The 21,425-nt window shown below is 42.6% G+C and overlaps 1 protein-coding gene across 5 annotated transcripts in view; it reads left to right on the top strand.

Moving 5' to 3' along the window:
- ELAVL2 (ELAV like RNA binding protein 2) overlaps positions 1 to 21,425 on the top strand; it is a 155,420-nt gene that overhangs the window by 49,384 nt on the left and 84,611 nt on the right. For all 5 annotated transcript variants that reach the window (XM_069962000.1, XM_069962002.1, XM_069962001.1 and 2 more), the window contains exon 4: positions 20,835 to 20,938. In XM_069962000.1, coding sequence (XP_069818101.1) covers positions 20,835 to 20,938 — 104 coding nt within the window. The remainder of the gene's footprint in view (positions 1 to 20,834; positions 20,939 to 21,425) is intronic.

Genomic DNA, 21,425 nt, shown 5'->3' with positions numbered 1-21,425 from the left:
CAACAGGTCATGTTTTGAGGATTTCCCATACAAAGAAAACCTGTGATAAAACCTGTATAATTATATCACCTGTGAAATACTAAGGAAATCCTCAAAACATGACTTATTGGTGAGGCCTGAGTACTGGAATTGAGAAGCACTGGTCTACAGCCTTGTGCTCTGACCCAGGAAGTCTCCCTCACCTTCCAAATCATAGCAGATCCATTACATGCTGGGACCTGCATCAGTGGACAGAACTGTGGAGATAATCTCTTCATAGCTGTAACCCCTCTCTCCTGCTCATTCCTTCCTGCTCTTTGCAGTTTCTTGTCATCCTCTTCATTTCTGTTATAATGTGCCTGCACTTACACTCAGTTATACACACTGTTATAATGTACTACGCTAGTGCATTTTGGGGATCTACAACTACTTCCTGGATCTACAAACTGCTGCTGTTTTTTCAGGTTTATGAGGTTACTATACATTATACACCTCATGCTGATTGCTATACTCATTTGTTTTACCTGTTGATCAGAAAAAATCCTTATTTTGGGGTTTGTGAAACATTGTTCTGCATTTTTGTGATTTCTCGTGGGAAAATTTGCAAGTACTGTCTCGGAATGAATTATGCTCATAATCCAAGGCACCACTGTATTTTCCTGTGTTTTCTGCAATTACAGATCTATAATTATGCAACATTATAGAACCTATTGATTTTACAGATTCCATCCCTGTGCTGTCCTTATTGTCCTTGCACTTGATCTCTTATAAAGGAGGCCTTAACAAACCTAAACTTTTTTATTTACTTCTCTAGCTTTCATCTAGAAGAACTCTTAAAATGTACACACTGTGTATAGTATTGTAAAAAAAAAAAAAAGGGTAGTGTGACTTAAAGGGGTACCCCAGAGAGGAAAGACTTAATATGTTGCTTAAAGAAATGTTTAAGTTTACTATATGATGGTGACTGGCAGATGTAAGGGCGACACAGCAGTGAGAGCATCAGTGTGTCCGGGTTGGAGGTTATGAGAACATCAGTGTGCCCGGGCTGGAGGTTATGAGAGGCAGCTGCGATCCCGCATCTGCGTCTATAATGATTGCGGCGTTTAAGGTACTCAGTGACAGAACAAGCTTCTGTCACTGAGTAATCGGGACCCCCGCAGCCATGTTGTGGGGTTCCAATCGCTTGAGCCAACGGGCAGGGGTAACTCACTTACCTCCTCCTGTGAGATCGGCGATCTATGAATAGAGTCTGCCCTCAGGCAGGCTCTATGCACAGATCACCGATGACACTGATCTATGCTATGCTATGGCATTGCATAGATCAGTCATGCAATCTATTGATTGCATGTTTTACAGTGGAAAGAAAAAGTAAAGTGTTTTTTTTTTTGTTTTTTTTTGTATTTAAAAAAAATATTATAAATCCCCTCCCAATAAAAGCTTAAAATACCCCCTTTCCCATTATAAAAATAAAAAAATAAAAAGAAACATATTACATACATTACATATAACATTATTCTTCCCGCATGGTGAACGACCAAAATGGGGGAAAAAATAAAACACACCAGGATTGCGGACTTTAATAAATTTTATATATCAGAAATTTTTTTTAAAAAAAGCAATCAAAATTTTTCTCATGGCACAAAAAATTACACCCTAACCAGCCCTGTAGGTGGAAAAATAAAAGCGCTATGACTCTTAGAAGCAGAGGAGCAACATTGCACTTATTTGACCCGGACGTCCATGCATCAAAGCTCTTGGTCTTGAAAGGGTTTGTGTACAAAACAATCACCAAATTTAACCCATACACTGACATGTATAAATACAAATACTGATTGCTGTTATTTTTGTTCTACTCTCCCAAAAAGCTGACTCAAAAGCAGATTAAAAAGTTGATGTACCAATTAAAATGAACTTTCTCCCAAAAACCAAGCCCCCATGCAGGTCTGATGGGAAATATTTTTACTTGTTTTAAGTGTTTTTTTTTTTTGTTTTTTTTTATATAAAGTAATAAAGAAAAAATTGTTGGTCATATTTTGCAGACATGTCATTTATTGGACTGTTTGTTGTCATAACAGTCTGTCCTTATGGAGTTACTCATGGCTTATTTGTAAAGTATCTGCTGAGCTGAAAATTTTATAAATTTACCCACTTCATGCTTTTGAATTTTTATTAGTAACATTATTTAACTGTTTACCAAAAAGCCATTCTGCTTATTCAAGAAAAACATAATTTTTGTTTTTCTTATACATCCCCAAATGTTAACTATAATTTCAGACATGCATTAAAATGCATGTTACTTTCTTATTTGTTTTTAATTGTCCTCTTTTACTGATTCACTTGCATTTTCTTTTCTGCCATGCTTTGCGGATTTACAAACTGGTATTTCGTAAAATAGAAGGTATGTGGACCTTTTATGTATTTATTACTGTGCTCTTATTAAAAAAAAACCTTATTGTGATTGACTTGACAATCCGTAATATTGATGTACAGTACAGACCAAGTTTGGACACACCTTCTCATTCGAAGAGTTTTCTGTATTTTCATGACTATGAAAATTGTAGATTCACACTGAAAGCATTAAAACTTTGACTTAACACGTGTGGAATTACATACTTAACAAAAAAGTGTGAAAATAGGGATGCACGATGCACCGAAATAGCGATACTACTATCGATATTTCGGGCAAAAATACGGTTCGGTACCAGGATTTCCTGGTATCGAAAGCAGAGAACATGGCCGGCGGCTAACTGAGCGCTGGCCATGTTCTCTGGGTGCTGCCCCCTGGTGTCACCTCCTCCGTCCCTCCCCTCCCTCCGCTCACAGCAGTGATAAGCTATAGCCGGCACATAGCGATCGCATGTGCCGCCTATGTAGCTTTAGCTGACGCTGTCCCACTGACAGCAGCATCTGACCCGTTCCAGAAGCAGTGGGGGTCGGCTACTATGTGTAGCAGATCCCCTCCGCTAATGACTGCAGCCTGCCGCAGGGTGAGGGGGTCCGCGGGTGGAGGGACTGTCTTGTTGTAGTGATGACCCTCGGACACACACACACCAGGGTCCCGCAGCTTCCCGGCAGCCTCAGAATGGAGGTCGGAGGTTATCAGTGCAGGGGATGATAAGGCACACATGTCTTGTGTTGTGGTCTTTAACCCTATCGGCTCCTGTAATGATAGCCTCCTTTCTCCATTCTGCCGGCAAGGACTCCGGTGTGTGTGTCCAAGGTTCATCAGAGCAGGAAGACGGGCCAGGGCCATCCTGACAGCATTATGCCACCCCTCCCACCTCCCCTATATATGATCTCTCCTACCTGATAAAAGCAATTAAAATGGTATGAACGGCAGCAGCCTCATAATGCAGGCTGTGCTACACTACTGCAAGTCTTGCCACATGCAAGCCTTTACCTAAGAGGACGATAGAGCAAATTGTCAGAAAATGCATAATGGTATATAACAAAGAAATTCAAATGATATCACATGCAATACTGACAAAATACCACCTGCTAAGTCTATGTCCCCATGTAGTAGTGGAGGAAAAAACTGCACGGGTATCGCCACCACGTCCTGACGAAGCCATAATATGATACCCTAGAGTTTTTCCTCCACTACTACATGGGGACATAGACTTAGCAGGTGGTATTTTGTCAGTATTGCATGTGATATCATTTGAATTTCTTTGTTATATGCCATTATGCATTTTCTGACGATTTGCTCTATCGTCCTCTTAGGTAAAGGCTTGCATGTGGCAAGACTTGTAGTAGTGTAGCACAGCCTGCATTATGAGGCTGCTGCCGTTCAGACCATTTTAATTGCTTTTATCATTTCTTTTGTAATGGTGCCTGCACACAGATTTATCTGACAGATTCTGGAAGCCAAAGCCAGGAATGGATTTGAAAAGAGGAGAAATCTTAGTCTTTCCTTTGTGACCCGTCTCCTGTTTATAGTCTGTTTCTGGCTTTGGCTTCAAAAATCTGTCAGATAAATCTGTCTGTAAACGCACCATTAGCCGGCTTAATGAAGCTATTTTAATTACAGTTCATTGGTGTGCACTGTGATTTATATATCCTATATTTCTGTCATTTTTTGTTTTGTTCCATTGGTATTAGTGTATAGGGTACACGGTAGCACCCTTTCTTATTATTGTGTACACCTGTGGGGCCCACTTTGTTTTTCTTTTTCGCTTTTTTTTTTTTTTTTTTTTTAACCTCTTCTACCTGACATGTTATTAAAGGGGTCTCCTCTGCTGGGGGCACCACAAGTCTCAGCAGATAATCAGTCCTGCTTGGGACACTAACATACCCACCATAATGTTTCCTGTTTGGAACACACTAACCTGTAGACATCTGGATCTTAACTAACAGAATATTACAAGCACCATCACTCCCAGCATTGTGAATACTTCCTGTCTGATGTACTACAACCCTCAGCAGGATCACCTCTCCAGTCTGCAGCACTACAGGGGGATTGACTATAGAGGGGGTGCTTACTACAGGGAGCTGACTACTCTGTGGGCTACCTACGAGAGGGATAGCTACATATAGGTTACTATATTTTTACTATGATTTTTGGTCACATCACACCCCCCAAAAAAATTCATTAATTGATCAAAAGGTCACATATATACAAACATGATACCAAATAAAACTGCAGATCACAGTGCAGAAAATAATCCCGCACACCACAGCCATATAGGGCAAAACATAAAAGGTTAGAGAGGTCACAGTAGTCAGAGTAGGACAACTTTTAAGCTTTTATTTAAAAAAAAATGTAAACTATTTCTAAGATAGTATAATAAAATAAAAAGCCCATAACCTGATGTCACCATAATAGTGCAGACCTGAAGACCATAACAGCATAAAAACAGTTGGGGGTGTAGCTTTTTTTTTCATGCTTGGGTATCGAATTGGTATTGAGTATCGAAATAAAAAATTAAGTATTGGTATCGAACTCAAAATTCTGGTATCGTGACATCACTAACTGAAGATAGGTCTTATATTCTAGGTTCTTCAAAGTAGCCACCTTTTGCTTTGATTACAGCTTTGCACACTCTTGGCATTCTCTTGATGAGCTTCAAGGGGTAGTCACCTGAAATGGTTTTCACTTCACAGGTCTGCCCTGTCAGGTTTAATAAGTAGGATTTCTTTCCTGGGGTTGGGACCACCAGTTGTGTTGTGCAGAAGTCAGGTGAATACACAGCTGATAGTTCTACTGAATAGACTGTTAGAATTTATATTATGGCAAGAAAAAAAGCAGCTAAGTAAAGAAAAACGACTGTCCATCATTACTGTAAGAAATGAAGGTCAGTCCGAAAAATTGGGAAATCTTAGAAAGCGTCCCCAAGTTCAGTTGCAAAAACCATTAAGCGTTAAAAAGAAACTGGCTGTCATGAGGAGCGCCCCAGTAAAGGAAGACCAAGAGTCACCTCAGCTGCGGAGGAGATGTTCATCCGAGTCACCAGCCTCAGAAATTGCAGGTTACCAGCAGCTCAGATTAGAGACCAGGTCAATGCCACACAGAGTTCTAGCAGCAGACACATCTCTACAACAACTGGTTAGAGTAGACTGTGTGCAGCAGGCCTTCATGGTAAAATATCTGCTAGGAAACCACTGCTATGGACAGGCAACAAGCAGAAGAGACTTGTTTGAGCTAAAGAACACAAGGAATGGACATTAGACCAGTGGAAATCTGTGCTTTGGTCTGTTGAGTCCAAATTTAAGATCTTTGATTCCAACCACCGTGTCTTTGTGCGACTGAGAAAAAGGTGAACGGATGGACTCTACATGCCTGGTTGCAATGGTGAAGCATGGAGAAGGAGGTGTGATGGTGTGGGGGTGCTTTGCTGGTAACACTGTTGGGGATTTATTGAAGGCATACTGAACCAGCATGGCTACCACAGCATCTTGCAACAGCATGCTATTCCATCCGGTTTGCGTTTAGTTGGATCATCATTTATTTTTCAACAGGACAATGACCCCAAACACACCTCCAGGCTGTGTAAGGGCTATTTGACCAAGAAGGAGAGTGATGGGGTGCTACGAGATGGTTTGGGGTGAGCTGGACCGCAGAGTGAAGGCAAAAGGGCCAACAAGGGCTAAGCATCTTTGAGAACTCCAAGAATGTTGGAAAAACTACCTCTTGAAGCTCATCAAGAGAATGCCAAGAGTGTGCAAAGCAGTAATCAAAGCAAAAGGTGGCTACTTTGAAGAACCTAGAATATAAGACATATATTTTCAGATGTTTCACACTTTTTTGTTAAGTATCTAATTCCACATGTGTTAATTCATAGTATTGATGCTTTCAGTGTGAATCTACAATTTTCATAGTCATGAAAATACAGAAAACTCTTTGAATGCGAAGGTGTCCAAACTTTTGGTCTGTACTGTATATTGGCATGAATTGATCTGTTGTAGTTCTAAAGATGCAGATTTAAGGCATTAACAGCTTGATATATTTCCTGCAATCTGTTTAGAAATTGTAAATGTTTAATCTTAGACTGGGTTCACACTACGCTTTTGCAATCAGGGTTTTTTCCGTTTTTTGCAAAAAAAAAAAACCTGATGCATTTGTGTGCATCAGTTTTGATCCATTTTTCCATTGACTTCCATTATAAAAAAAAAAAAAAAAATGGATCAAAACGGATGCGTTTTTTTAACGGACATAAAAATGGGGTTTACTATGTTTTTGTTAAGGTTAAAAAAAACATCCATTTTGATCCGTGTTTTTTTTTTTTTTTTTTTTTTATAATGAAAGTCAACAAAAAATTGGCTCAAAACTGATGCACACAAATGCATTGGTTTTTTTCATCAGTTTTTTTTTTTTTTTTTTTTTGCAAGGCCTGTATGTTTTCTGTCTTTGAGCAGAAAGTCAGCATCTGGCAGGAGTGTATTGAAAATAGTGATTAGCTGTATGTTGTAAACCTTGCTGGCCATATGTGGCTACACTTCTAATGTGGTTAAAGGGTTATCCAGGATTAGAGAAACATGACTGCTTTCTTCTAAGATTGGTGCCACTCTTGTTTGTCATCCTTGATGGCCCCTTTAAGGGTACAAACCCACACACCGTATACACAGCAGATACGCAGCAAAAACGCAGCAGATTTGAAGCAGATTTGGTGGTGCAGATTTGATGCTGTGTCCAGTTATTTAGATCTAATCTGCTGCGTATTTGTTGCGTGTTTGTTGTCTATTTGCTGCGTATCGCAGCAGTAAATAAGCTGCGTATACAGTGTGTGGGTTTATACCCTTAAAGCGAAAATAACATCAGGTAAGAGAAATGACTATTGGACAGCACCGTGCATGATAGTATTTTTTCTAATGTATATGTAGTTTGAATTTGCCGCCAGATTAGGTTTGACTGCCCATTCTGCGTGTAACTACCTTATGGCACTAGATGCCCTCTGTTTCTCCAAAACTCCAGTCACCAAAACGAGACAATGTAATGTAAGGGTCCTTTTACACACACAGATAAATCACTGAAGCGTTCCTTTAACCAAAAACAATGATTATTTCTTTTAAATGAAAGACATTTAGAAGAGAAGATAAATCAATATGAAACATAATTAATGCCATTGTAATTGTGATAGTACCGTATTTTTCAGCCTTTAAGAAGACTGGGCGTGTAAGACGACCCCCAACTTTTCCAGTTAAAATATAGTTTGGGATATACTTGCTGTATAAGTCTACACCAAATAATATAAAACATCAAACAGCAATGAGATCTGAGAAGCAGAGAAGGAGGTACAGTAATACTGGTAGGAATAAAAGACCAGGCCAGATGGGTGAAACAGTGGTGTTTTTCTGGGCACAGCGCCACTCTACCGTATCTTTTTTCCATACCCCGGACCCTGCAGCTTGCTCTGCCCTTCATACGGTCGCCACATATGGTGGAGATGCAGTCGTTAATTAGCTCCCCCCACCATATGCGGGTGACTGCAGATTCTCCTGTCCGGTTCTGAAGTTTTTCAACACCCGGCGTATAAGACGATCCCTGACTTTTGACAAGATTTTCCTGGATTATACACAGGAAAATACAGTAAATATGAATGTAATTGTATTCATATCTACAGTGAACTATGAGCGTCTACACTTGAATGATCAACAGATTTTGAGGTCGGCTCAAAAGATACGATCAACGACATGAACAAATTTTCTCTTAAATTCGAACAATTTAACAGTCTTTTGGAAATGGGTCTAATTCTGGAGATGGGAGCTGTGAAGGTGCAATAAAACACTTGTATAGTTGTATAATATACCTTGTATATAAGGTATTACATGCAGATGAGAGACAAGGTGCATGGTAGCCTATTCTGGCATCAAATTCTAAATTGATTTACGTTACAGAAACTATTATCAGGCACAAAACCACAATAATCGGTTGAATCACTGGGTGTTAACTCATTACCGAACAACCTATAGATCTCGTGACAGTCACCAAATCAAGTTTTTAGGAGAAGCTGGTAACACTGTACATCCCAGGATATTGTTGGTTTTAGAGATAAAGGCATGTTGTCTGTCAAAATTAAAATAAAATAGAAAATTATGCATTGACAGTTTGAATATACAGCAAGGGAATGCTAAACAGCAAGGTAACAACGAAAGGTTTGCTTATATTTTTCTATTTATATTTTCTCCATTCCGGTATGGTTCACAGTAAGGCCCAATTCACATGTCCATATTTTTTGTCCAGGTCTGCAATTACATACACACTACATCCTATTGCTTTCCATAGGGCCTGTTCACAAATCTGCAATTTTATCCGTGATTTTACAGATCCGGATTCAACAATAGAAGCGTGAGGGCATCCGTAATTTACGGTTGTTATGGAGGCAACAACTGTGTGTGTTGACAGAAGAAACTTAACCCTTAGACGACCCAGGGCGTATAGTTACGCCATGGAAGTCTGTCCCCAGACGACCTAGGGCGTAACTGTACGCCCTGGGTGTTTCTCCCGCTATGAAGCGTGCTCCGGAGCGGAGCGCGCTTCATAGCAGGTGGGGGCCGGCTGCAATCAGCAGCCGGGACCTCACCGGTAATGACACGCTGCAGCGATCGCGCTGCTGCGTGTCATTAACTCCTTAAACGACCGCTGCGTTTAAGTGTAAGTGACAGGGGGAGTCCCCTGTCACTTACCGATCGGGACCCCCGCAGTGTGACTGTGCGATCTGCTGCACTAACCTGCACAGGCAGGCTCAATGAGCAGATCGCCGATAACACTGATCAATGCTATGCCATAGGCATAGCAATGATCAGTGTAAAAATCCAAGTACTGGATGTAAAAGTCCCCCAAAGGGACTTCAAATGTGTAAAAAAAAAAAAAAGTTAAAAACACTAACACACAACCCCCCCTCCCCCCAAAAAAGTTGAAATCACTATATAAATAAAACATATAAAAATAAACAAACAAACATATAATATACCGTAGCGTGCGTAATTGTCCGATCTATTAAAATATAACAAGCGTCATTGCGAACGGTAAACGGCGTACACGAAAACAGGGAAAGTGCGCGGATTACCGATTTTGTTACATTATATATACAAAAAACTTAATAAAAAGTGATCAAAACGTCCGATCTTTACAAATATGGTATTAATAAAAACTAGAGTTCATGGCGGAAAAAATGACACCCCATACAGCCCCGTAGGTGAAAAAATAAAACCGTTATAAGCGTCACAATAGTCCCATTTTATTTATAATTAATTGCCAAAAAAAAGGATTTCATTTAAAAAAAATACATAACATTAGAGAATCTGTGTAACCTGCATATGGTTGTTTTCGGGCTGACCTATAGAATAATAGTATCATGTCGCTGTTACCATATAGTGCATTACGTAGACACAGGAACCCCCCAAACGTTACCATATTGCATTCTTTTTTGCGATTTCACCAATTTATATCTTAATAAATAATATATTTGGAATTCCATCATACATGTTATGGTAAAATGAAAGATGCCATTACACAGTACAACTATTCCTGTAACAAATAAGCACTTCCATGGCCTTGTAGATAAAAAACTGAAAGTGCTAGAGCTCTTAGAAGGGGAGGAGGGAAAAACGGAAACACATCAAAATTTGCGCGGTCCCGTACCGTGCACACCGTCGCCTATGATCATCTTTTCATCACACGGGTAGAAAATAGTACATTGTCGTGCAGTTTTGGACTGTATTGCAGAGCAGCACTACCAGAAGCCATTCAGTGCATACACTTCAAGAAGCAGTTCACAAATTTTTTTTTATTGGACCACCACTAGGCGCTGGTGCGTATACACACCGCAGGTGTCCTGCGTCGTGGCTTTGTTCCAGTCTAACGTGGCCGTTTAAATCCAGCGCGCACTCACGCTGTGTCCCCTCGTCTGTGTCCTGTGATTAAACAGCGGAATCACAGGGGTCACAGCATTGGATGACGTGAGCGCGTGCTGGACTTGAAAGGCGGCGTGGGATCGGAACAAAGCTGTGCCATGGGACGGCTTGAGAGATTACTGTATTTCTATGGCCAAAGGCGAACAGGTTTGGGATGTCCAGTTTTCTTGGCTACAGTCAATATCGCTATAGTTATGTAAACTGTTAGGCTCAGATTTAGATTTACAAAAGTGTGTAAAATACAAACTGGTGTAAAGTACCCATAGCAACCGTTCACAGCTTTGGTTTCATTTCTAGTATAATAAAAGTTGAGTTGTGACTAGTTTTACAGGCATTAGTGTCAACCATAAGTGTGAGGTGCAGCGCTCCTTTCTCTCCTTGTCCTTACTAGTGATGTCACGATACCAGAATTTTGAGTTAGATACCGATACTAACTTTTTAATTTCGATACTTAATACCAGTTCGATACTTATACTAAAATATTTTTTTTTTAAAACGGTAGAAATATAATACACCCTAGACAGCGAATATAATAAACCTGAAATGTTTTCTATACTCTTCAGGCCTGCACTATTACAGAGATACCAATTTATGGACTTTTTTTTTAATTTTATTACGTTAAAAATAAAGGTTTTAACTTTTTTACATAATTGTGTACAGAGTACAGTGATCACTTAGACAGCTCCGCTATACCGCGTACAGCGATCATGGACGGCTGCGCTATGCACTGCCCACTCGGCTCTGCTATGCACTGCCCACTCGGCTCTGCTATGCACTGCCCACTCGGCTCTGCTACGCACTGCCCACTCGGCTCTGCTACGCACTGACCACTCGGCTCTGCTATGCACTGCCCACTCGGCTCTGCTATGCACTGCCCACTCGGCTCTGCTATGCACTGCCCACTCGGCTCTGCTATGCACTGCCCACTCGGCTCTGCTATGCACTGCCCACTCGGCTCTGCTATGCACTGCCCACTCGGCTCTGCTATGCACTGCCCACTCGGCTCTGCTATGCACTGCCCACTCGGCTCTGCTATGCACTGCCCATGCTTATGCTGATGTCGGCACCTCACAGCCCCCGCACCTCCCCCACCTTCCAGCCGGTTGGATCCTCACATGTGTCCTCTCTCCCGGACCTCCCGCTCTCCCTCTCCGTCCTCCTCTACCTCTCCAGCCGCTCTCCTCCGTGCAGCTCCGACTCTTCAGCATAAATCATTTCTCTGATAACAGAGTCTGGCCGAGCCGGACTCTATTATCAGACAGACACAGGCAGCGGGGGTCTGCTACACACAGTACCCAACCCCTGCTGCATACGTAGCGGCTTAGGAGGGGTCAGTGTGACAGCGGCATCAACACAGTTACATAGCCGGCACAAGCAATCGCAAAGTGCCGGGTATTTGAAATTGGTGCCGCCGAGAGCAGAGGAAGGAAGGGCAGAGGAGGAGACTGCAGGGGGTAGTGAGAGGCACATAGAGAACACTGCCGGCGCTCAGATAGCCGCCGGCCGTGTTCTCTGCGCTATACTTTATATTAAGCTGCCTAATAGTGCAGCTTAAAATAAAGTATCGATACCAGGAAATCCTGGTACCGAACCGTTTTTTCAGCCCGAAATATTGATAGTAGTATCAATTTCGGTGCATCGTGCATCCCTAGTCCTTACTAGTTTTACAGAGGTTTGTAACTCTTAAAGCGGTATCCCCCACCATGGGTAGTTATGCCTTATCCAATGGATAAAATGTGACTAAGGGTCCTATTACACCGAGCGATTTTTAACGACTAACGATAAACGATCGCAAACCTTTTATCAAACCTTTTAAAGGTTTATCGTTAACCTGAAATCATTTATCATATTACACAGAACGATAATCGTTAGTTACGATTGTTACTGTGATTGTTATTGCGATCGTTACTATGATCGTTTATTTCTTCTGATCCCAGAAAAACAATAAACAATGTGCTTACACTGAACGATTAGTGAAAAAACGTGGAACTTGAACGAACGTGGAATTACAGCGAACGATTAACGATAATTTTAGGTTCAGATCTAAATAAACGATCAACGACTTACGAACGATTTTTTGATAGTTGCCTGCAATTACACAAAACGATTATCGTTTAAATTCTAACAATTTAACGATTTTTCGTCCTGTGTAATAGGGCCCTAAGGGTGCAGGGGGTCTGACCACAGGGGCTTTTCATTGGGGACCCCTGATTCCCTGCAGAAGAGAGCCGCATTCACCTCGCTATAGCGGCTCCATACAGAATGAGTAAAACTGCAGCAGGCATGTGCATGGAAAGCAATTCTCTTCTGTGTGAATTTCATGGTCCCTGTTCTCAAAATCGCAGGGGGCTCTTGAAGTTGGATACCCACAATCTTAGTTATGCTCTATCCAGTGCCTAATCAGGATAGATATAACTTCCCCTGGTGGGAATACCCTTTAATGAATTGGTTAAATCCTAATGGTGCGTTTACACAGAGATTTATCTGACAGATTTTTTAAGCCAAAGCCAGGAACAGACTGCGTGTATGTAATTCTGCCGGTCGCTTAACCCCTTCAGCTACCGCCCGGCTCCCGCTCTGTATACATTACCTGTTCTCGCTGCACGGGGTCCCGGCGTCCTGCTCTCCCACCCGGCCAATGAGTGGCTGCGGCAGGGCAACACACTGATTGGCCGGGCGGGAGAGCAGTACGCCGGGACCCGTGCAGCGAGGACAGGTAATGTATACAGAGCGGAAGCCGGGCGGCAATAGAAGGGGTTAAGCGGCCGGCAGAATTACATACACGCAGCGGTCGTTCAGAGGCTCTCATAGACTTGCATTGAAGACGCTGATTTCTGGTCTTCAAAAACACAGGAGAATGAAGAAAATCAGACCTGTGAAATCAGCGCCAGCAGATTATGAATGGCACTGTAGCTCCAGAATAAAGCAGCACTGCGGGAAAGAGTTCATCACAGGGGAGTAAACATGCCATCCTGCAGTGGGGAAGGGGACATTAAAAAGTATTTGGGGGAGGATTTCCTTAACCCCTTGCCTCCGCAGCCTGTTTTGGCCTTAATGACCAGGCTCATTTTTCAAAATCTGACCTGTCTCACTTTATGCGCTTATAGCTCAGTGATGCTTTAACGTATGCTAGCGATTCTGAGATTGTTTTTTGTCACATATGGCACTTTATATTAGTGGCAAAATTTGGTCATTACTTTGTGTGTTTTTTGTGAAAAACATCAAAATATCATGAAAAATTTGAAAATTTTGCATTTTATGAACTTCTAAAATTCTCTGCTTCTAAAAAAGGAAGTCATAGCACATAAATTAGTTACTAAATCACATTACCAATATGTCCTCTTTATTCTGGCATAATTTGGGAAACATATTTAACTTTTTTAGGCTGTTATGGGGCTTAGAAATTTATTAGCAAATTATCACATTTTGTGAAAGTTTCCAAAACTGATTTTTTTTTAGGGACCAGTTCTTTTTTTAAGTTGATTTAGGAGGCTTGTATACTGGAAACCCCCATAAGTGACCCCATTTTGGAAACTAGACACCTTAAAGAATTAATCTAGGGGTATAATGAGCATTTTAACCCTACAGGGGCTGGAGGAAAGTATTCACAATTAGGCCTTAAAAAAAAATCGAAAATTTTAATTTTTCCGATAATATATATGTTTAGATTAATGTTTCTCCTTTCCAAAAGGAACATGAATCTGCACCCCAAAATTTGTAACACAGGTTCTCTTGAGTACAACGGTACCCCATATGTGGGCGTAAACCACTGTATGGGCACACAGCAGGGCTCAGAAGGAAGGGAGCGCCAATTAGCATTTTCAGTGCAGATTTTTCCGAAGAAGTTTCTGAGCGCCAGGTGCGTTTGCAGTGCCCCTGTAGTGTCAGCAGAAGAGAACCCCCCCAAAAGTCACCCCATTTAGGAAAGTACACCCCTCAAAGAATTCATCTTGGGGTGCAGTGAGCGGTTTGACCCCACAGGTATTAGAGGAAAGTATTCAAAATAAGACAGTAAAAATGAAAAACTCGAATTTTTCCAATATATGTTTGTTTAGTTTAAAATTTCTTAATTTCACGAGGAATGGGAGAAAAAATGTACCCCAAAATCTGTAACGCAGGTTCTCCTGAGTACAACGGTACCCCATATGTGGGCATAAACCACTGTATGGGCACACAGCAGGGCTCAGAAGGAAGGGAGCGCTAATTTGCTGGAGCAAAACCGCAGCTAGTAATGGTTATTAGAATAGCGTAGTTACTAAAACACAATAAAAAAAATGAGATTACAGGTAATGTGGGGTGGTTACGGATAATCTGGGGTGGTTACGGGCAACGTGGGGTGGTAACGGGCAACGTGGGGTGGTAACGGGCAACGTGGGGTGGTAACGGGCAACGTGGGGTGGTAACGGGCAACGTGGGGTGGTAACGGGCAACGTGGGGTGGTAACGGGCAACGTGGGGTGGTAACGGGCAACGTGGGGTGGTAACGGATAAACTGAAGTGCTTATAGGTAATCTGGGATGAGAACCTGTAACGTGCGGTGGTCGGGGGCAACGTGCGGTGGTTAGAGGCAATCTGGGGGGAATTACATGTGATTATGGGCAACCTGGGGGGGTTACAGACAATCTGCGGTGGTTACGGGCAACGTGGGGTGGTTACAGACAATCTGCGGTGGTTACGGGCAACATGGGGTGGTTACAGACAATCTGCGGTGGTTACGGATAAACTGAAGTGCTTATAGGTAATCAGGGGTGGGTACATGTAATTTTGGGTGGTTACGGCAATCTGGAGGGGGTCACTGGCAACGTGTGAGAGTTAGAGGCAACGTGCAGTGGTTAGAGGCAACGTGCGGTGGTTACGTGCAATATGGGGGGTTACGGGCAATCGGGGCTGATTACGGACCATCTGTAGGGGGTCACTTGCAATTTGGGGTAGTTACAGGCAACGTGCGGCGGTTATGGGCAACATGGGGTGGTTACAGACAATCTGCGGTGGTTACGGGCAACATGGGGTGGTTACAGACAATCTGGGGTGGTTACGGATAAACTGAAGTGCTTATAGGTAATCAGGGGTGGGTACATGTCATTTTGGGTGGTTACGGCAATCTGGTGTGGTTACGGGCAATCTGGAGGGGGTCACTGGCAACGTGTGTGAGTTAGAGGCAATGTGCAGTGGTTACGTGCAATATGGGGGGGTTACTGGCAATCGGGGCTGATTACTGACCATCTGGAGGGGCTCACTGGCAATTTGGGGTGGTTACGGGCAACGTGCGGTGGTTATGGGCAACGTGTGGTGGTTATAGGCAATGTGTGGTGGTTATAGGCAACGTGCGGTGGTTATGGGCAACAAGCGGTGGTTATGGGCAACGTGCGGTGGTTATGGGCAACGTGCGGTGGTTAGTTTCAACGTGCGGTGGTTAGTTTCAACGTGCGGTGGTTAGTGGCAACGTGCGGTGGTTAGTGGCAACGTGCGGTGGTTAGTGGCAACGTGCGGTGGTTAGTGGCAACGTGCGGTGGTTAGTGGCAACGTGCGGTGGTTAGTGGCAACGTGCGGTGGTTAGTGGCAACGTGCGGTGGTTAGTGGCAACGTGCGGTGGTTAGTGGCAACGTGCGGTGGTTAGTGGCAACGTGCGGTGGTTAGTGGCAACGTGCGGTGGTTACGTGCAATCTGGGGCGGATATGGGCAACCTGCGGTGGTTACGGGTAATTTGGGGGGGCTAGGGGTAATCTGGGAGTAAACTGCAATTATTACTATAATAAAAAGTGTGTGTTTTATTTTTTTGTATGTTTTTCACTTTTTGTACTTTATACATTAATTTTCACTGTATTACTATGATTACTGTGATATTTTCTATCACAGTAATCATAGTTCAGTCACAGAGACCAAATTGGTCTCTGTCACCTTAAATTTTCTGAGATAACTGATTCTGAAGCGCATGCGCACTTCAGAATCAGCCTGGACGTCGAGGAGGACGGAGCTCCGTGGATCAGGTAACGTATGTGGGGAAGGGGGGGGGCGACTTGGGGGGGGGCACGGTGACACTTTTTATCCCCTGTCACCAATGATTTATGGTGACAGGGGATAAAAAGTGCTGATCAGCACTGGGAACAGGCGATCGGCGGTATATAGTATATACCGCCGATCGCCTGCTCCCGGACCACACGGGGGGGGGTCCCCGATCACTGCCCCATGCTCTCCGCTACCTCCGGTGGCGGAGAGCATGGGGCTTTGATCACAAATTCATTTCCATCCCTGCGAACAAACATCGTTTGTTCGCAGGGATGGGGCGGCCATCTTGGATCTGATGGCCGCCCGGGTAGGGTGATCGGGGGGCTGATCTGGGGTCTGAGGGGACATTTTTCATCTCCCCCCACTGTGGATTACCGGTGGGGGGAGATGAAAGCTATCGGCGGCGCCGGTAATGCCCGGTACCGGCGGATCGCCGCTAAAATGGTAGTAGCGGCGATCCGCCGGTATCGGGGGACGAGGGGAGGGGGCCAGGGGATACACATTGAGTGGCGGTGGGGGGAGGCAGCGTTCTGCAGCCTCCCCCCGCCGCCCGATCGGCGGGGGACACTGAATCTCCCCATAGACGCTGCGGTCGCATTGACCGCGGCGTTTATGGGGTTAACTGCCCGGGGGGGAGCGCAGCTCCCCTCTGGGCAGTGGCAGCAGGAGGAGGCTGTGTGACACAGCCACCTCCGGCTGCCCGATCTCACCTAGAGACAGAGGGGGGAGGCAGGGAAAGCATGACGTCCAGGGGCGTCATGATGCGTTCTGCCACTGCTTTTCATGACGTCCCTGGACGTCATATTGGGGGAAGGGGTTAAACAACATTTATACTTTTCAGGATTACAAAAAAACTGTTAAAAAAAAAAAACTTACCTGCCCTGCTTTACCTGGCTCTGTTTTCCCAGCTCACCACTCAATTGAAATTATTGCAAGAGAAGGATTCCATTTTATTATATGGACTGAGTGGCAAGCTGGGGTGTGAAAAGCACAGTAAGGCTTCGTACACGTGTTTCATGTTCCGCAAGGAACACTGATGTGGAATGCCTGTATCTGAGTCTGATACAGTGTTCAGTTATTTAGTCAAATCTTCTGCGGTTACTGCACCAGCAAATCTGCTGCGGATCCTGTACGTGTCAAGCTACCCAAGGGTGTGTTTACACGTTCAGGCTTGGGGGTACCACAGTCTTCAGCAGCTGTTCCCTAATGATGTAACCTCGATGAGCTGGAGCATTGTCATCTATGAAGATGAGATTAGGCCTGTGGTTTTCATGCTGAGACACACTGACTGGATTAATGATTTTATTCAAGTAGTATGGGCTTGTCACTGTACCATTCACAAAGTGAAGAGCAGTCCTGTATAAACTGGAGAAACCTGCCCACACTGTAATACCACCACCAGGGGCAACAGGTGCTGATACATAGCGCTTTCCTTGATGTTTCCAACATTGTTTGTGGCAATCATTTATGCCCAGCGTAAATGGACTTCTATCAGTGAAAAGCACTGTCAAGCGTAGGATAGTGCCATGCATCAGCCACTGTTGCCTTTGGTAGCAGTGTGGGGCAGGTGTGTCTAATCAATACAGAACTGCCTTACACTTTCTAAATGGTAATGATGAGTCCATATTATGGTGCGTTTACACGTAACTATTATCGTACGAATTTGCGCGATAACGATCGAATTCGAACGATAATCGTATGTGTAAACGGAGCGAACGATCATACGACGAACGATACATCGCGCATTTTGATCTTTCAACATGTTGTTAAATCGTCGTTCGTCGTTCGCAAAAAATTCGCAAATCGGTCCGTGTGAACAGTCGTTCACCGATTTAACCAATGTGTGAGATGGGCTTAAGCGTTTGCAAAACGATCGCACAACGAATTTTCCATACGATATATCGTACCGTCTAAACGCTGCTTGTTATGAAAAAAAAATCGTTACTCCGACATCTTTAATCGTACGATCTGGCTAATTATCGTTACGTGTAAACGCACCATTAGAATATTATATTTGAATCTAGTCATTGTGCCTCTGCATGAACAGCACAGGCCTAATTTCATCCTTATGGATGACAATATATTGCATAAATTATGTTCTTGGCAATATCTTAAAGGTGGCCTGAAGTTTGCATGTTGTAACATGATTCTGTTAATCTTAATATATGCATTGGAATGCAAAAAAACTGAACCGTTCTTTAGGTCTTGTACATTATGTCTAGAATTGAGTAAAACTGCAAGGTGTTTAAAGTTTTTGCAGTTTTTTGAGTGTTTCAGAATCACACAGAGGTAAGTATAATACAATAGGTATAATCATCTTGGCTGGATTATGTCCTTGCTACTATGCTATTTTTATCAAGCCATTCTCTTCTCCAACACAATGCTTCAAAATAGCCTGTCCTAACAATAGAGCCCAAGGAAAGAGCAGTTATCCCTATGTCTACTTCACTCTGCCTGAGGGTGTGAATGCACAGAAAATGCTTGCAGAGGTATATTGCTATTAAAAATAAATACCATTCTTGGCTTTTTGTCTTCCTGTGGCTCTGACAGTGGGTCCTGTGAAAGTTATATGAAACCTATCAAAAGAACATAATGCATTTCCTATTAGTCACTGTATAGTGTATTTCTGATACAGATTTGTAGTAGACTATGCCAGCACCCCCTCTATATGGTCTGTATTATAACAATATTTAATTATAGCACTTTACATACATAAACACACTTGTTTTTTTCTTTCTTTAGCTATTTTAATTTCAGCTTGTGAGCCCAGTTATTGGGGTCTTACAACATACTATTCCTGTTGTGGAAATAATCCACGTGGCTTTTTAGAAATGCTTCAGGCTGCCCTGTATGTTGGAGGTGTGCTCGAGAATTTTGCTGGAGATTAGACATGAGCAATCTTGGAGCATGCACGGGTTCATCCAAACCCAGGCGCTCTGCATTTAATTATTGTATGAAGTTGGATGCAGCCCTAAGGCGGGCTGGAAAACACTGATACAGCCATAGGCTTGCTTTAGGAATGGAGGCCACAGTTTCACGGTTGTGCACCACTGATCAGTTGTACATACATCATATACACACCTTACAGCATATAAGTCTCCAAGGGCCATAGGCTTAGGGCAAAGACTATTGTAGACCTTTCCAAGAACAATATTTAATAAGTAAATTAAGCAATAGGGTTACAAAATAACTGCATGAAAGTACTTTATTAAACACGGGGCAGAACATTTGGATACAGAATATATCCTGGTATATTATGTCAAAACATGACAATGGAGTAGTGCAGACAAATAAGGAAGGGAAACTAGAGAAAGCAGGACCCAACGTGTAGCCCAGGAGTCAAGGGCTTCTTCCAGGACCTGGCTTTTGAAAGGACCTTGGCATGATTTGGTCCGAAAAACGGTAAAAAAAAAAAAAATGCATCACTAGGCTGAATTGGAGGGCAAGGGGACGGTTTGAGGGAAAAAGTGTGTGTGTGTCTGTTTTTGTGTGTGTGTGTGTGGGGGGGGGGGGTAAAGGGCTGGAGGATGAACGACAGAAGTCTATACCTAAAGTAGGTGCATATAGTAATGCACAAAAGTCTCCCAGGATTGCATCCATCTTTTCCAGGCACCCAGAGTACGTTGTACCTGGAACATCTCTTCCGTATATTTCTTGTAGGGGCTATTTACATATTTAAATGAACAAATGTAATTCATTTAATCTATGCTCATAACTAAGATGCTCCATGCCCTTTACTAGTTTAGTTGCCTGCCTTTGTACCTTTTCCAGCTCTAGGACATTCTTTCTATGAATCAGATGTAAAAACTGAACATCATATTTTCAGCCCAGGTTTGGGGGCACTTGTTTATGCAGAGCTCTTAAAATGTACCTGCCACAGCATTCCAATTTACGTGAGTTTTGGACCTTCACTGGGCCATTGCAACACCCTAAAAAGGCACTGTCGCCATAAAAACTTATGACCCGTCCCAGCTCAATCTACTGATTGGTCAGTGTCTGGACACATACCCTGACTGATAAAAACATTTGTGTAAGTTTTTTTTTTTTTTTTTTTTTTTTTAGTGACCGGTACATGGTTGATTTATGAAGGGTTTGTACGAATATGCAGCGTTTGATTTAAAAAAAAAAAAAAAAAAAACATTGTGCTGTGCAATATGGCCAAACAATCTCTCTTTTGGTCTCCTCTGCTAAAAAATACATTGTTCTAGAAGTCTTGTGATTTATTGTTATGTAACGTTGCAAACTTGAAGGCAAGGTTGCTGAAATCTGTGGCAACAGTGGAATGTTGAAAACCTAACTTTTCACTTTTTTCAAAAAATCTGTCACTGTAGAATGCTGGACTTCAAATAGTTTAGAAATGGCCTTATAAACCCATCCCAGGTTGGTCAGCAGCTCTTGTTACTATGGCTAAAGAATAATGCAGTGACTGCTTTGGCTTGTGTCCTAAACCATGGCTTGCTTTTTTTCCTTTTTTTTTTTTTTTTTTTTTTTGTTCAGGACAAAGCTTGGGTTATGGTTTTGTGAACTACATTGATCCCAAGGATGCTGAGAAGGCCATCAATACCCTGAATGGACTAAGACTTCAAACCAAAACCATTAAAGTAGGTTCAGATTTTTATGTTTACATGTAATATGTACAGTCTTTTTATTAGTGAGATATTGGGTGTTTTCAATTCAGTAAAGTAGGACACTGGAATTGGTAGAAATATACCAACTCTGACTTCAAGACTTCAAGATGAAGATGTGAAAACAGTTTTACCACAGCTACCAAAGTTTACTAATTATCATATGAGCCATTTTAAAAGGACTTGAAGCTGTAGTTCCAGTTTGGAAAAGTTGAAGTCAGAAATTTGGATTTCCAATGCCACAACCTGGCATTAAAGCAGTAACAATGTAAATGTAACAATGGTAAAATTTTTCTTTCTAAAATCACATTTTTGTCAAAATGTTCACTGTCTTTAAAAGACACATTTAAAAGTTTTGATAGGTCATGGTTTGAACACTCAGAATATGACCAATCAAAAGCATGACCCGGGAGAAATCCACAAGCAACACGTTCACTACCGACTGTCAGACGCAGAGAAGGAT

This window comes from Dendropsophus ebraccatus, chromosome 3 (genome assembly GCF_027789765.1).
Source record: "Dendropsophus ebraccatus isolate aDenEbr1 chromosome 3, aDenEbr1.pat, whole genome shotgun sequence".
In the NCBI taxonomy this organism is placed as follows: Eukaryota; Metazoa; Chordata; class Amphibia; order Anura; family Hylidae; genus Dendropsophus; species Dendropsophus ebraccatus.
Note: the sequence above shows the minus strand (reverse complement) of the source record. Positions and strands in the feature narration are given on the sequence as shown.